Source organism: Octopus bimaculoides, chromosome 14, assembly GCF_001194135.2.
Source record: "Octopus bimaculoides isolate UCB-OBI-ISO-001 chromosome 14, ASM119413v2, whole genome shotgun sequence".
Classification (NCBI taxonomy): domain Eukaryota; kingdom Metazoa; phylum Mollusca; class Cephalopoda; order Octopoda; family Octopodidae; genus Octopus; species Octopus bimaculoides.
Window position 1 is genome coordinate 35,443,700 of NC_068994.1, and position 14,070 is coordinate 35,457,769.

A 14,070-nucleotide genomic window follows, 5' to 3' on the forward strand; every position below is an offset into this window, starting at 1 on the left:
ATATATATATATATATATATATACACACACACACACACACACACACACTGCTAGCCTCCCCATATCTGTATATGAAGTCTTTGTAGCTGTGTGTGTATATATGTGTATATACATACACATATAAACACATGTTTGTATGTGTCCATATATAGATGTATGTATGCATATATCTATATCTATCTATCCATTTATCTATCTATCTATCTATCGATATATATATATATATACATGTACACACACTCACACACTGCAACATTGTGGCAATACAGAAGACTTACTTTCTGACTTTTACTCATGTGCAGTGAATATGATAAGTCAGCGTTTTGCAGTGACTGCGATTATTGCTTACACTGAGTTGTTTTGAATAGCATTAAATATTTACAATCAGCTGAACTTGGCAGTTTGATATTCAACTGTTTTAACAGATTCAATGCAATGCCATGCCAATCACATCAGTTACTAGTCCTGTACCATATTGGCTTATCAGTTGGTCATTTCAAAGACATATATGTGTATGTATATATATATATATATATATATATATATATATATATATATATATATATATATATATATATATATATACATGTTTATATATATGTATATATAAGATATAATATGATATTATATAATTCAATCTAATCTAATGTTATCTATCTACCTATCTATCTAATTGTCTGTCTGTTTGTCTATTTGTCCATCTTTTTGTATATATAAATACATATATATGAATACATGTACATATGTATGTATGTGCATATGTATGTATGTAAGCACTTACATATGTATGTACATACTTATGTACATACATACATACATAGATAGATTGATACAGACAGACAGAGAGAAAGGAGAAAGCTGATTTGAATACTACAGATCCAATCCATCACTGGAACTGTAAAAGTCTGTAAAACTTTCCAGAAGCTTATCATTTAAGTATATATGAGCATTTCTAGATATGCAAGTATATGCATGAGAAGACATACATAAAACAATACATACAAATCTGCCCATATGCATACATATAGAAGTACCCTGTTGATGTTAAAATTCAAATGAAGGAGCATTAGTTCTTGGTTAGAAACTGGTTCTTTCTCTATTGGCAAGAAATCCTGAAATAAAACTGCATAATGACACACAGACACACACACACACATACACACATGCATACATGCACACACATAAAGCGTGACACTTTTTTGTTAACTCCAAAGCTTGTTTATTTCAAAAACGTAAACTTAAATAATACAATAAATAATCATGCAACTAACCCCACACCCTAAAATTAGTAGCCTTCTGCCAAAATACAATATAATTGTTATTACTATTATTTTAAAACAATTTATTGTGATATTATTATCAGGTTTGTAGGTGTGGCACAGTTGGTAACACACTGAGCAATAATTAATTTTGTTGATTTAAGACTTAGTTCAAATCTTGCAAGTTAGCTTCAACATTTCATTTTATTTCACTAGGAAATATTTACTATATTCAGTTCAATAGACTACAGCTGCTTCAACATATCATCTGTGTATATCTGTGTAGATACAAATTATTTTATACACTAGAAATTTATATAGGATCAAGGCATTACCTGCTGACTGGGATACACCAAAACCCAAGTAGCATGCTGAGTAGAAACAACAACAGGCTGTTTTACTTTGTATATAGGATTAATATAGACTTTTTATGGTAACTTTTTTGTCATGTCAAAAGCACAAAATATATAAGTTATACATAAACATTTTGCTGATTGCTTGTGTGGCATACAAATTGCATGTATGGCTTGCTTGAGTGGCATGCTGGTACTTCTCAATAACATCAAAAATGAAATCAATCACATAACACGACATAAAAAACAGAAACATTCATTAAGAAAGCTTAAAAACAAACTTCACCTTGGGTACAGCTGGTAATGGTTTTGCATAAGAGGTAAAGCTGTTCCTCATTGGTAGATTCCATGGTTGTGATGGACTGGCACTGCTAATTCTTAAGGATTTTAGATCAATAACATCATTAGATGGAGCATTCTGAGTCACATTGGGTTGGTAAAAACATCTGGTACTGGTATCTTTAAGGTTTGAGAGTGTCTGTGGTAATATTGCATCGCTGCCTAGGCCCTTTAATTGTTCAGGCTGACTAGTTTTAACTCCTGAATAATAATAATAATAATAATAATAATAATGATAATGATAATAACAACAACAACAACAACAATAATAATAATAATGATAATGATAATAATAATAATAATCAAAATCATAATAATAATAACAATAGTTTCAAATTTTAGCTCAGAGCCAGCAGTTTTGAGTGGAGAGTAAGTCAATTACATCAAACCTAGTGCTCGAGTGGTACTTATTTTATTGACCCCCCCCCCCATAAAAAAAAAAGATGAATGGTAAAGTTGACCTTGGCAGAATTGAAGTCAGAATGTAAAGCTTGCTAACAATTCTGCCAGATCACTGCTTTAATAATGATAATATTAACAATAAGTCTTTCCTCTTTGGGCACAAGGCCTGAAATTTTGTAGAGAGGTGCTAGCCAATTACATCGATCCCTGTACTAAACTGGTACTAACCCCAAAAGTATGAAAGGCAATGTGAACCTCTGTGACATTTGAATTCAGAATGTCGAGCTGTAAGATAAGCTACTAAGCCTTTTGTCTGATATGGTAATGAGTTTGCCATCTTTTTACTTGCCAGAAGGGTAAGAAATGATGGAACATTACAAGTACAAATTGCGAAAAAAAGGAAGATGGTAAAAAAATGTGTAAAACATAAATGACATGAGTATGTTCCAATAGTAATAATAATAATAATAATAATAATGGTATTAATTTCATTGAATACAAGGGTAGCAAAGTCACAGTATTACAATACAAGGCAAGAAATAATAATAACTGTAGTAATAATAGTAATAAAATGATGATAATAGTAATAAAATGATAATAATAATAATAATAATAATGTTGGTGATGCAAAAGATGATAACAATAACAGTGTAGTAAAAGCGACAAACAATAACAATAACAACAGAAAGTACAACAAAAAAGAATAAATACTGCATTAAAAGCAATGACTTGCAAACAGTCATTATCAAACAGAGATAACAAGTTCTACATTAATTACTTTTCCACATTTTACTATCATACTGTATGTAAATCTTATCTCCTGAAAACAACCGGATGTTGTTAATGACAAAAAAGTGATGACGATAATAGATTGCAATGATGATGATGATGACAAGATGATGATGGCAATGACAGTGAATGACCTCTTTTAAGGCAGCTCAACATTTGGTTGAAATGCATATTTTAACCCTTTAACATGCAGATTTCTTTATCAAATGTAATGCTTATGTATTTACATTATTTTGAATTACTCATGCATTGTCTTAAAGCTTTGAGATTTCAATGATGTGCTTCTTAACTTTCGGAATGACATTGTAGGGGAGGTGGAGGAGGCAAGATCTAGCTAGTTTGAACTTAAAATAAGAAGAATATTTGGGCTGGTATGACCAGTCTAAATGCTAAAGGATTAATGAACTGATCCTTGAATATACAATAGATACACAAACATGAATTCTTGAGTCAAATGGAAGATGAAAAATAATATGATCCTTTAATCTCACCAATGGTGAGGTTAAAAATTTCAATATAAGCCAACAAGGAAGTTTTTACATCAATCATGGGCAACCAGTTTTGAGTAGTAGTTCACATGAGACATGGCTCATCATCAGGCATGAGGCCCTGATAATTTTTCATTGGCATGCTATTCAGAAAGTCTCACAGGTTACAGTTTGCCCATGACTGTTATACATGTTTACTCAACCTGCTAGTCTAGCATTAACAGCTAAACCTCTCTCTCATGAAACTCTGTTTTGAAATGGGTACAACAACATAGTACTATATATCATTTATCTTTTACCTGTTTCAGTCATTGGGGTGTGGTCATTCTGAGGCACCACCTTGAAGGGTTTTGTCAAACCAATTGACCCTCTTATTTATGTTTTTGTAAAGTTTGTTACTTATTCTATTATTCTCTTTAGCCAAACTGCTAAGTTTTGGAGGTGTAAACAAGTTAACACCAGCTGTCAAGTGGTGTCGTTGGACAAACATACACACATATACTCACAAAAAATATACGTGCACACACACACACACACAAAACCTTCCACAGTTTCCGTTTACCAAATTTACTCAGAAGGCATTGGTCAAACCAAAGCTGTAGTAGGAGATGTTCCACTGAGGTCAACACTAGCAACAAAAATACAAGTAGGAGAAGATTTTAGTAGTCTGACATTTTGGAGGTGGGCAGCAGGAGTGGATGGGTTGCTCAAGCAAAATAGAATGCCTAAGAAACATTGAAATACCTCTAACCAAAGATCCACAAATGTATTATGCATTTATGTATGCATGTGTATGTGTGTTTATTACATATATATACTTGTATTTCATGTTACTCTAATATATATGTGTACATGTTTATATAGCAATCAGACATAAAGTCACAGGTGACCTGGAGCTAAACAACACCACCAAATCAGAACTGCAAATGTGAAATAAAAGGGTTGCATGGGTGGATGTGGGGGGAGTGCCCGACAGAAATTTGAAAATAAAAAATTTAAAAGGACTCCCTCTCTTTTACTTGTTTCAGTCATTTGACTGTGGCCATGCTGGAGCACCGCCTTTAGTTGAGCAAATCGACCCCAGGACTTATTCTTTGCAAGCCTAGTACTTATTTTATCGGTCTGTTTTGCCAAACCACTAAGTTACGGGGACGTAAACACATCAGCATCGGTTGTCAAGCGATGTGGAGGGGGGCAAACACAGACACACAAACATACACACACACATACATATATGTATATATATACATATATACGATGGGCTTCTTTCAGTTTCCCTCTACCAAATCCACTCACAAGGCTTTGGTCGGCCCGAGGCTATAGTAGAAGACACTTGCCCAAGGTGCCATGCAGTGGGACTGAACCCGGAACCATGTGGTTGGTAAGCAAGCTACTTACCACACAGCCAAAGCATGAAACATTTAGTGAAGACTGTTGACAATCAGGGGAATAATAAAAACTCTTTCTACTATAGACACAAAGCCTGAAACTTGTGGGAAGAGTCTAGTTGATTGTATTAACTCTAGTGCTTAGCTAGTATTTATTTTATTAGCTCTGGAAGGATAAAAGGCTAAGTTGACTTTGGTGGTATTTGAACTCAGAACATTTAGCCAGAAGAAATGTTAAGCATTTTGTCTAGCATGTTAATAATTCTGCCAGCTCATTGCCTTAATCACAATGATAATGATCCTTTTTACTGGAAGCTCAAGGCCTCAAATTTTGGGGAAGGAATTAAGTTGATTACATTAACCCAGTGCATAACTGGTGCTCATTGAATTGACCCTGAAAAGGGGGAAAAGCAAGATTGACCCCAGCGGAATTTGAACTCAGGATGTAGCAGCAGATGAAATACCACTAAGCATTTTGCCTGGCATGCTAACGATAGTACCAGCTCACCACCTTAATAATAATAATAATCATAATAATAATAATGGTTTCAAATTTTAGCACAAGGCTACTAGTTTTTCAGGGAAAGTATAAGTCAATTACATTGACCCCAATATTTGACTGGTACTTATTTTATCATCCCCAAAAGTACGAAAAGCAAAGAAGGACCTCAATGAAATTTGATCTCAGATTGTAAAGCATAAGGCCAACTATTTCAAAGCATTTTGTTCCAATGTAATAACTAAACTTCAGTTGAATTCTTTGTGAAGTGATATGTCTACTGAGTGGTGCTGCCCAAATCACTAACATTTCAAAGGAATAATTGGAAAATGTCTAAAAATTGGAGAAAGTCGATAAATGGTGGGGCGGGGTTGGGTGGGGTGGGAAGGGAGTTTGCAAATCATGGGATGTTGTTTCTTGGCATTGTCTTCACCATCCATCACTGTCATCATTGTTATCATCATCTTCATCATCATTATCAGCATCATCACTAGCATTACTGTAGACCTTTGTTATCAGTTGAGTAGGTCTACAATGCAACATTTTTCTACTTGCTTCAACCAGTGTCATCTTGACCAAAACTAGATCCCCTTCCCTGTGCTTTCCTCCAAAGCGTCTTGCTGCTCATATCTTTACACTTCATACACCCAGTAACTCTTTACCTGGTAATCTTAGCCATTTACATTAAATAATCAAATTATTAGCAGTTGTACCACCTAATCTTATCAGCCAACGTCTGATTCAGAGTCATTTGTTTCTAAGATTTACTCATGCCCAGTCTTTATCATAAATGGATGTATCATATTCAATAGGACTTAACCAAATCATTCAACTGTCTCATGCTCAACCATTTTCACTAATTAATATAGGACATGAAGCTGAATTTAATTAACTCGTATATCTTTCAGTTGCAGATCATAAGCATTCATTGCTTTCTCTGCTACACAGGGCATTCTAGTAGTAGTTTTGTCCTGAGCCCTAAGGTGCATCAGGAGAGTTATCTGGTTTCCATGGTATATAAGTAACCAAGATCACAACATTCCCCTTGAATAGGATGCTGGTCTTTCATCAGGTTACTCATTTCAAACTGAGTGAACTGATGCAATGTAAAATGAACTGTTTTGCTCAAGAACACAACACACTGGAATTGAAACCATGATCTAACAATCATTATTGCAACACCCTGACAACGAGGCCATGTACTTTACAACCATGTGGTTTTGGGTTCAGTACATTGCTTAGAATTTTGGCCACATGTCTTCTACTATAGCTTCTGACAAAAAATGTGGAAAGCATATAATATAAGTGTGTGTGTGTGTAAATGTAGATATTACATAGCTTTACTTAACACCAGCTGAACTAAACAGTGATGTTGACCTTTTTTGTTGATGTGCTTTCAAAAACCTATGGAATAAAAAATCCATTACTTGAAAAAGAAGTAAAGATTTTACAGCATCCAGCTGTAAAAATCCTGTGTCAAATAAGTCCATGTTCAATCTATGCTAGCATGGAAAAATGAACAAACAAACAGGACTGCATTTGAGAAGAGTAAAACTTTTATTGCTGTCATAAGTAACAATGTTCTCAACTACCGATGATACTAAATATCAATTTCTGACTAAAAACAAGATCAGGAATTCTGACAGAGGGGTACAGATCTTTATATCAACTCTGGTAATTTTTTGGTATTTATTTTATTAGAACTTGACCACACCAAGATTTTAAATCCTGAATATACGAGGGGGTGCTGAAAAGTTCCTGGAATTAAAGGTATTGCGAAAGGCCTGGTTGGAAATCTAACCTCCCAAGTTCTTTTACAGGGCCTGAGAAAATTGTAGAACTGCTGCAATAAGTGTGTGAATCTGAGAGGGGAATATGTTGAATAAAATCATAATTAACTAATATTCCTGTATTTTCTTTTACTCAAAGCCAGGAACTTTTCAGCATCCTTCTTGTAAAGGAACATAACTAAATACTGTCAGGAATTTTGTCTGTCATTACTACCAATCCTGCCATCCAGAACCCCTAAACTAAATTAATTTTTTTTAACTGAAGCACACAGTCACAAAATTCAGTGTGAAGCAGCAGTTAAAGGCAATTATTTTAAAGATTGTTACATTCAATAGTAGTAGTAGAACCAATAGAAAAAAAAATTGCAATTAGTATTATATTAATACTGCAGAAGAACTGGTCATTATGAAAAATAAGTATAAGACATACAATCTAATAAATGAAAGTATTAAAAAACCTAAATTAAGAGCCAGTGACCCTACAAAAATACATTAAAAAAACCCCCAAAATTCCCAGCAAAATAACTGAAACAAAGCAGGGAAAATTTAACAAAGCAAGGACAATTTAAGAAAGTGGAAACAATTTAAGCTGGAGTGGGGTAACATCAACAAAAGCAACACTGCACACACCTGAGGCATATGGAGATGATCCTGGTGATGCAATGAAGAACTCGCATCTATGAATAATAATACAACAATAATGATGACAATAACAATAACAACAATGATAATAATACTGATAATGGTAATAATGATAAGAGTGATATTGATAATAGGCATTTTTAAAACATTAAATATAATAATTATAATGATAATTTCATTTCTATTCAAGAACTTTACTTTTAAGAAATTCTTTTCTTAATTTGTTTTGGCACTAGGACAATACTTTGTCAATCAATTTGTCAATGACATTAATCAGTTTGTTACCAGGTCAATTCCTCATCAATATCCAAGTTGTAATGTCTCCAGATTATTTCATTCTGGTATTACTTTAAATACATAAATTTTAGAAAGTTAAAGAAGTGATTTTTAAATTCTCAAACGCAGGATAACGCTAATAATATAGCCTGAACAGGATAAGCTACCCCTATTTTGCAGAAAAAAGTGTTGGTGGCCAGGGGTAGCTTATCCTGTTCAGGCTATATTATTAGCGTTATCCTGCGTTTGAGAATTAAAAAATCACTTCTTTAACTTTCCAAGACATTTCAACGGTTCTAAAAGCAAACTTCGTTTGTTTGTTTACGTTTATCGGAATTTGAATTTAACATAAAGTTTAGTTTTAATGATTTCCCCCCCCCCCCAATATATTAATATGTCAATGTTATTTACATAACCATCTATAACTAGTGCTGGTGACACAAAGAAAAAGCATGCTGTGAAGTGGTTGGTATTATGAAGGGCATCCAGCTGGAGAAATCATACCAAAGCAGACACTGGCACATGATGCAGCCCTTGGGCCCACCATATTCTGTCAAACACTATCCAACCCATGCCAGCGTGGAATGTGGACATTTTGATGAGTGCAGTAGAATTGAGAAACTAAAATAATGAAGGAATTATACAAAAATAGGGATGTCATCTTAATCCATTCTTTGTTTTATTTTTTTTAACACTTTTTTCAGTTTTTTGTTATTCCTCACATATTAACATAAAGAAGAGAAATCTGTATTTCTTAACATCTGTTCACTACCTCGTTCATGCCTCATTTACAAACTTGTTGCTATAGTGACTGGCATAGTGATGAAGAACTGACAAGGCATTGAAGTGACTCAGTGACAATTTGACAAACAGATTGACATGGTAATTATTTAATTATTTGATGGACAACAAATTGATTGGTAAAGAAGAGGTCAATGATGAATTGACAACATTTCATTGATTTCTTCGCCATATATGTGATTAATGAGTTTGCAACCTTATGGTTTCAAGTTCAGTCCCACTGCATGGTATCATAGGCATGGGTCTTCTACTATAGTCTTAGACCAACCACAGTCTTGTGAATGGATTTGGTAGATGGTGACTGAAAGAAGTGCATTGTGTATATGTATGTGTGTATATATATGTATATATATATATATATATATATATATATATATATATATATATATATATATATATATATATATATATATATATGCGCACACACATACATATGTACATTCACACATGTGTGCATATATGTGTGTGTGTTTGTTGTGAAGGTATGTAGCTTTGTGGTTAGAGTTCTTGGCTCACAATTATAAAGTTGTGAGTTTGATACCTAGTGGCGTATTGAGTCCTTTAGCCAGATACTTTAATTCACATTTCTCCTGCCCCACTCAGCTGGCAAAAATGGGTTGTACCTGTAATTCAAAGGTCTAACCTTGTCACATTCTGTGCCTTGCTGAATCTCTTTGAGAACTACATGGGCTGGAACAATGTAAAATAAAGCATGTCTGTAGAGTGCTCAGCCATGTGTATGTTATTAATTTCTTGAATAGGTTGATCCAATGATCCGATCAACTGAAACACCCATCAGAACCAATGAAGTGGCAGTGTGTGTTTGTGTTTTCTTGTCTTGGCATCACGTGATAGTTGTAAATGAGTGTCACTATCATATAAGCAGCATCATTCGTTTCCAGTATTCTTTGAAAACATATTTGGCCAAGGGGAAATATTACATTGCTTGTAAACAGGTGAGAGCTGGTGACAGCAAGGGCATCTAGCCACAGAAAATCTGCTCCAGCAAACTCCGTCCAGCTCATGCAAGCATGGAAAAGTGGACATTAAAACATTGATGATGATAATGATGATGAGGATGACTGCTACTTATTGCTTTCATTGATTGCAATGGAGTGAATAACAACATTTCCCTTAGCAAGATTTAAACTAAAAAGTACAAGAAACTTAATTAGATACGTTATGCAACACTTATGAATGAAACATTCTCCCACCTCACCACACCAACTTTCACTTTAATCATGAGCAGCATGCAACTAGAACCTTTGCAATTGCTTCAAATGGTCTTGGTGGCATTGATCAGGGCAACAGATTTAGCTTACTATTTAAGAGTGCAATAATCACTTTGGTTGGTTTCAACACAGATTTTGTCTGTCTAATTTCACTAGAGGCTTTTGTTAACTCACAGCTATGATAAAAGATAATTTCTGAAGTTGTTGCATTGTCATGTTGTACCTGAAGCTATAGGAATAGCTGTGTTATTGAGAAGTTTGCTGTGGGAGAGACAAACACGCACGCACACACACACACACACACACACACACACACACACACACACACGCATGCACTCACACACATATACATGACAGGCTTCCTCAGCTTCTGTTTACCAAATTAACTCGTAAGGCATTATTAGTTGGCCTGGTGCCATAGTAGAAGTCTTTTGCCTAAGGTACTGCACACTAGGACTGAACTTGAAACCATGCCATTGCAAAACTATGCTTCTTCACATCACAGCTATGACTGATCTTATTTTCATGAAATAAACACTTTAACCCACCAACCACGCTTGTGCTCATATTTAAAATGTGTACACTCTAAAACATTGTCTTGCTGTCTTCTACACACTTTTGAATAGTTCTGAGGATTTACAAATAAATAGAAACATCAGTAAACAATGGTGATGATCCAGTCTTTAGCCTAGTTTATGAACGTACTAATTTATTTATTAATCCGGATTTTAGAGAATTACCTACATACATTCATGTGTTTTAGTTTTAAGACATAGGTACAGTTAAGTTTATTTATATGATTTTACAGGGAACCTGATTTTTAACAATGTCAGTTTTTTTTTATTTTTTATTTTTTACTTTTTATTTAAAACCTGTGGTGTGTCACTCCTGGGTGACATGTATCATAAGTTCAACATTACTTCCTTAGAGCAAAAAAAAAAAAAAATGTTACTTCCTTAGGCCCTTACCTCCATAAAAAAAATGACACGATACTAATATACAATAGCAGCATACTTATATACATGCATATGTACAAGGTCACATATAAAAACAGATATATATGGACAGACATAGATAAACAAATAGATAGATAGATAGATAGATAGACAGGCAGACAGGTGGAGAGAGAGAAAGAGGGAGAGAGAAAGACAGATAAATCAATTAATATAAAGATAGAGATGGATGGATGGATGGCGAGACAGATAAACAGATAGATAAATAGATATAAAGATGTAAATAGATAGATAGACAGTGAAACAGATACAGTTTGGTAGACAGATATATAAATAGCTAGAAAGATAGACAGAGAGACTGACAGGATTGGTTGTATCTCACTAGTGTAAAATGCAATTAAGTGAAAGAAAGTGCCCAATACTGTTTTTAGAGTAGAATAATATTTATTCAAAGCTGAGATTGTATGAGCCACTACATATAGTTTCTTGTTTGCAATCCTGAAGCATTCTGACACTTGTTAATTAAATCTGTTTAGGTCATGCTGAAGGCAACTTGGTGGGAATTACTGGCTCCATACTTGGACATATGTAAACAAGGGTAATATATTTATAAAAATTATACTATAAAAATGTATAATAATTTATCTATAATGATTCATAAAAATTAATCTATAAAAATTTATAATAATCTCTAACAATTTATTACAATTAATCTATAAAGATTTATTGCAATTAACCAATAAAAATCTATAACAATTTACAAAAACTTAAACATTTATTGGCACAGGTATTGCTGTGTAGTTAATGAGCTTGCTTTCTAATCACTTGGTTTTGGGTTCAGTTTCACTGTGTAGCACTTCAGGCATCTTCTACTAAATCTATAGGCCAACCAATGCCTAATGAGTGAATTTGATCAGTGGAAACTGTAGAAGCCCATAATATATATATATATATTTGTGTGTGTATGTCTCTTTGTGTCTGTGTTTGAACCCTACTCAACCAGAGTTGGTTTGTTTATATCCACATATCTGTGCAGCATTAGACACAAAATATTGATGGAGTACTTACCAGACTTAAAAATAAGTACTGGGGTCAATTTGCTTTATAAAACCATTCAAGATAGTATTCCAGAATGGCCACAGTCCAATGACTGAAACAAGTAGTATATAAAAAATTTAATATCTCTCCAGTCATCATTTACTAGGCTGTTATTGACCGTGTTGATGCCTAGGTTCACCACAGACTTTAACTGAACTTTCCTTAGAAATTTTCCGTCAGTCATTGTGCAAGTACTTTTCTGTAAAAGGTCGTTTTATTCACTGCAGTTGCTTTATAGAAATTTTTATAATTTGTTGTAAATGTTGATAGATTAATTTTTATAACTTTTCATATTTGTTTACATATTATTACATGTCCATATAAGGAAGTGAGCTGGAGAAATTATTAGCATACCAGTCAAAACGCTTAGTGGCATTTTGTCTGTTTACATTTTGAGTTCAAACTCCACCAAGGTCAATTTTGCTTTTCATCCTTTCGGGGTCAATGAAATAAATACCAGTTGAGCACCGGGGTCAATGTAATTAACTATCCTCCACCCCAATAGTATTCTGGTATAATGTCTATTGTTGCAAAGGAGTACATCTCCATATATGGAACAAGCAATTGCTGCCAATTTGTTTTCAGTGTGACTAGGACCATTTGAATTGATGTGTATATAAAAAAGTTTCATTTACTATAGACTCAGTTGGGCACATGTATACAGTGGTGGGCAAAAGTAGACGTACAGTGTTGCATATGAGTGGAATGTTCTTTTCATTACTGTGCTTCTTTTTTTTTTTTTCTAGGATAAGAATTCTAAGATTCTACATTCGTTTTAACTAATTCTTTCTATAGTAAAGTAACTATTCCTAAGTTATTATATGGCTGGAAATTTGACCAACGATGAATGAAAGTGGATTAGCAAGAAGTACAAGAAAACATAGATTACAGAAATGGACTGAAGAATTTCAAAGACTAGCTCCATCAAAATTAACAATCTAAGAATATATGCCAAATTTGAGCAGACTATGTCCATCTGCAATGCACAGGAAAATCGTCAACCAGTCAGTTTTACTAATGAGAAAATGAAATGCTTGTGGCTCAAGCATTCACTCAAAGTCCCAAGAAGTATAAAAAAAAAAAGAAGAGTGCTTTCAATGAACTAGACATCTTCCACAGATCCTTTAGATGACTTATGAATCACTTAGGTAAAAAATAAATAGAGAAATGAAAAGAATATTCCACTCATATTAAGCAGCTGTATACCTACTTTTGCCCATTCCTATATATGTATGTCTTTACATATGTATGACTCTGTGTAGATAGATGGATAGGCAAAGAGATAAATAGATAGATAGGTAGAGAAAATCTCGATTGATGGCTGGGTGCATAGGTAGCCACACACACACACACACTTATACGTATGTAACATGCTGACAAACAGACACATTTTTATCTGTCTGTTAACAATGATATACAAAACCACATAAGCCAGGATACACAATTAGGCAATGGTTATTGACAGAAAATACAGACAAAAATATGACAGGTTAAACATTTGTACAAAAAACATCTGAGACATTTAAAGTTAGACAATGAAAACTATGATGTTTTTAATCTAAGATGTCATCCATAATATTTCTGATTAGATATTATAATAAATGATATAAAATACATTAAAATCTAGTAATTTAGAGTGATATGAAATATAGAATTTATTATTATTACTATTATTATTATTATTATTATTAGGAAAGATGAAAAACGGTGTAAATTCAAAAATGACAAAAAAAATAAAGAACAAATAGGAAAGTTTCAGAG

At 33.6% G+C, this 14,070-nt stretch overlaps 1 protein-coding gene across 5 annotated transcripts in view; it reads right to left on the reverse strand.

Annotated features, from left to right (window-relative positions):
• LOC106881593 (protocadherin beta-15) overlaps positions 1–14,070 on the reverse strand; it is a 363,194-nt gene that overhangs the window by 110,579 nt on the left and 238,545 nt on the right. For 2 of the 5 annotated variants that reach the window (XM_052973058.1, XM_052973057.1), the window contains exon 4: positions 1,899–2,152. In XM_052973058.1, the coding sequence (XP_052829018.1) occupies positions 1,899–2,152 (254 nt within the window). Of the gene's footprint in view, positions 1–1,898; positions 2,153–7,937; positions 7,985–14,070 lie in introns of those variants that run through there. The other 3 variants (XM_052973059.1, XM_052973056.1, XM_052973061.1) reach the window with 3 other exon arrangements.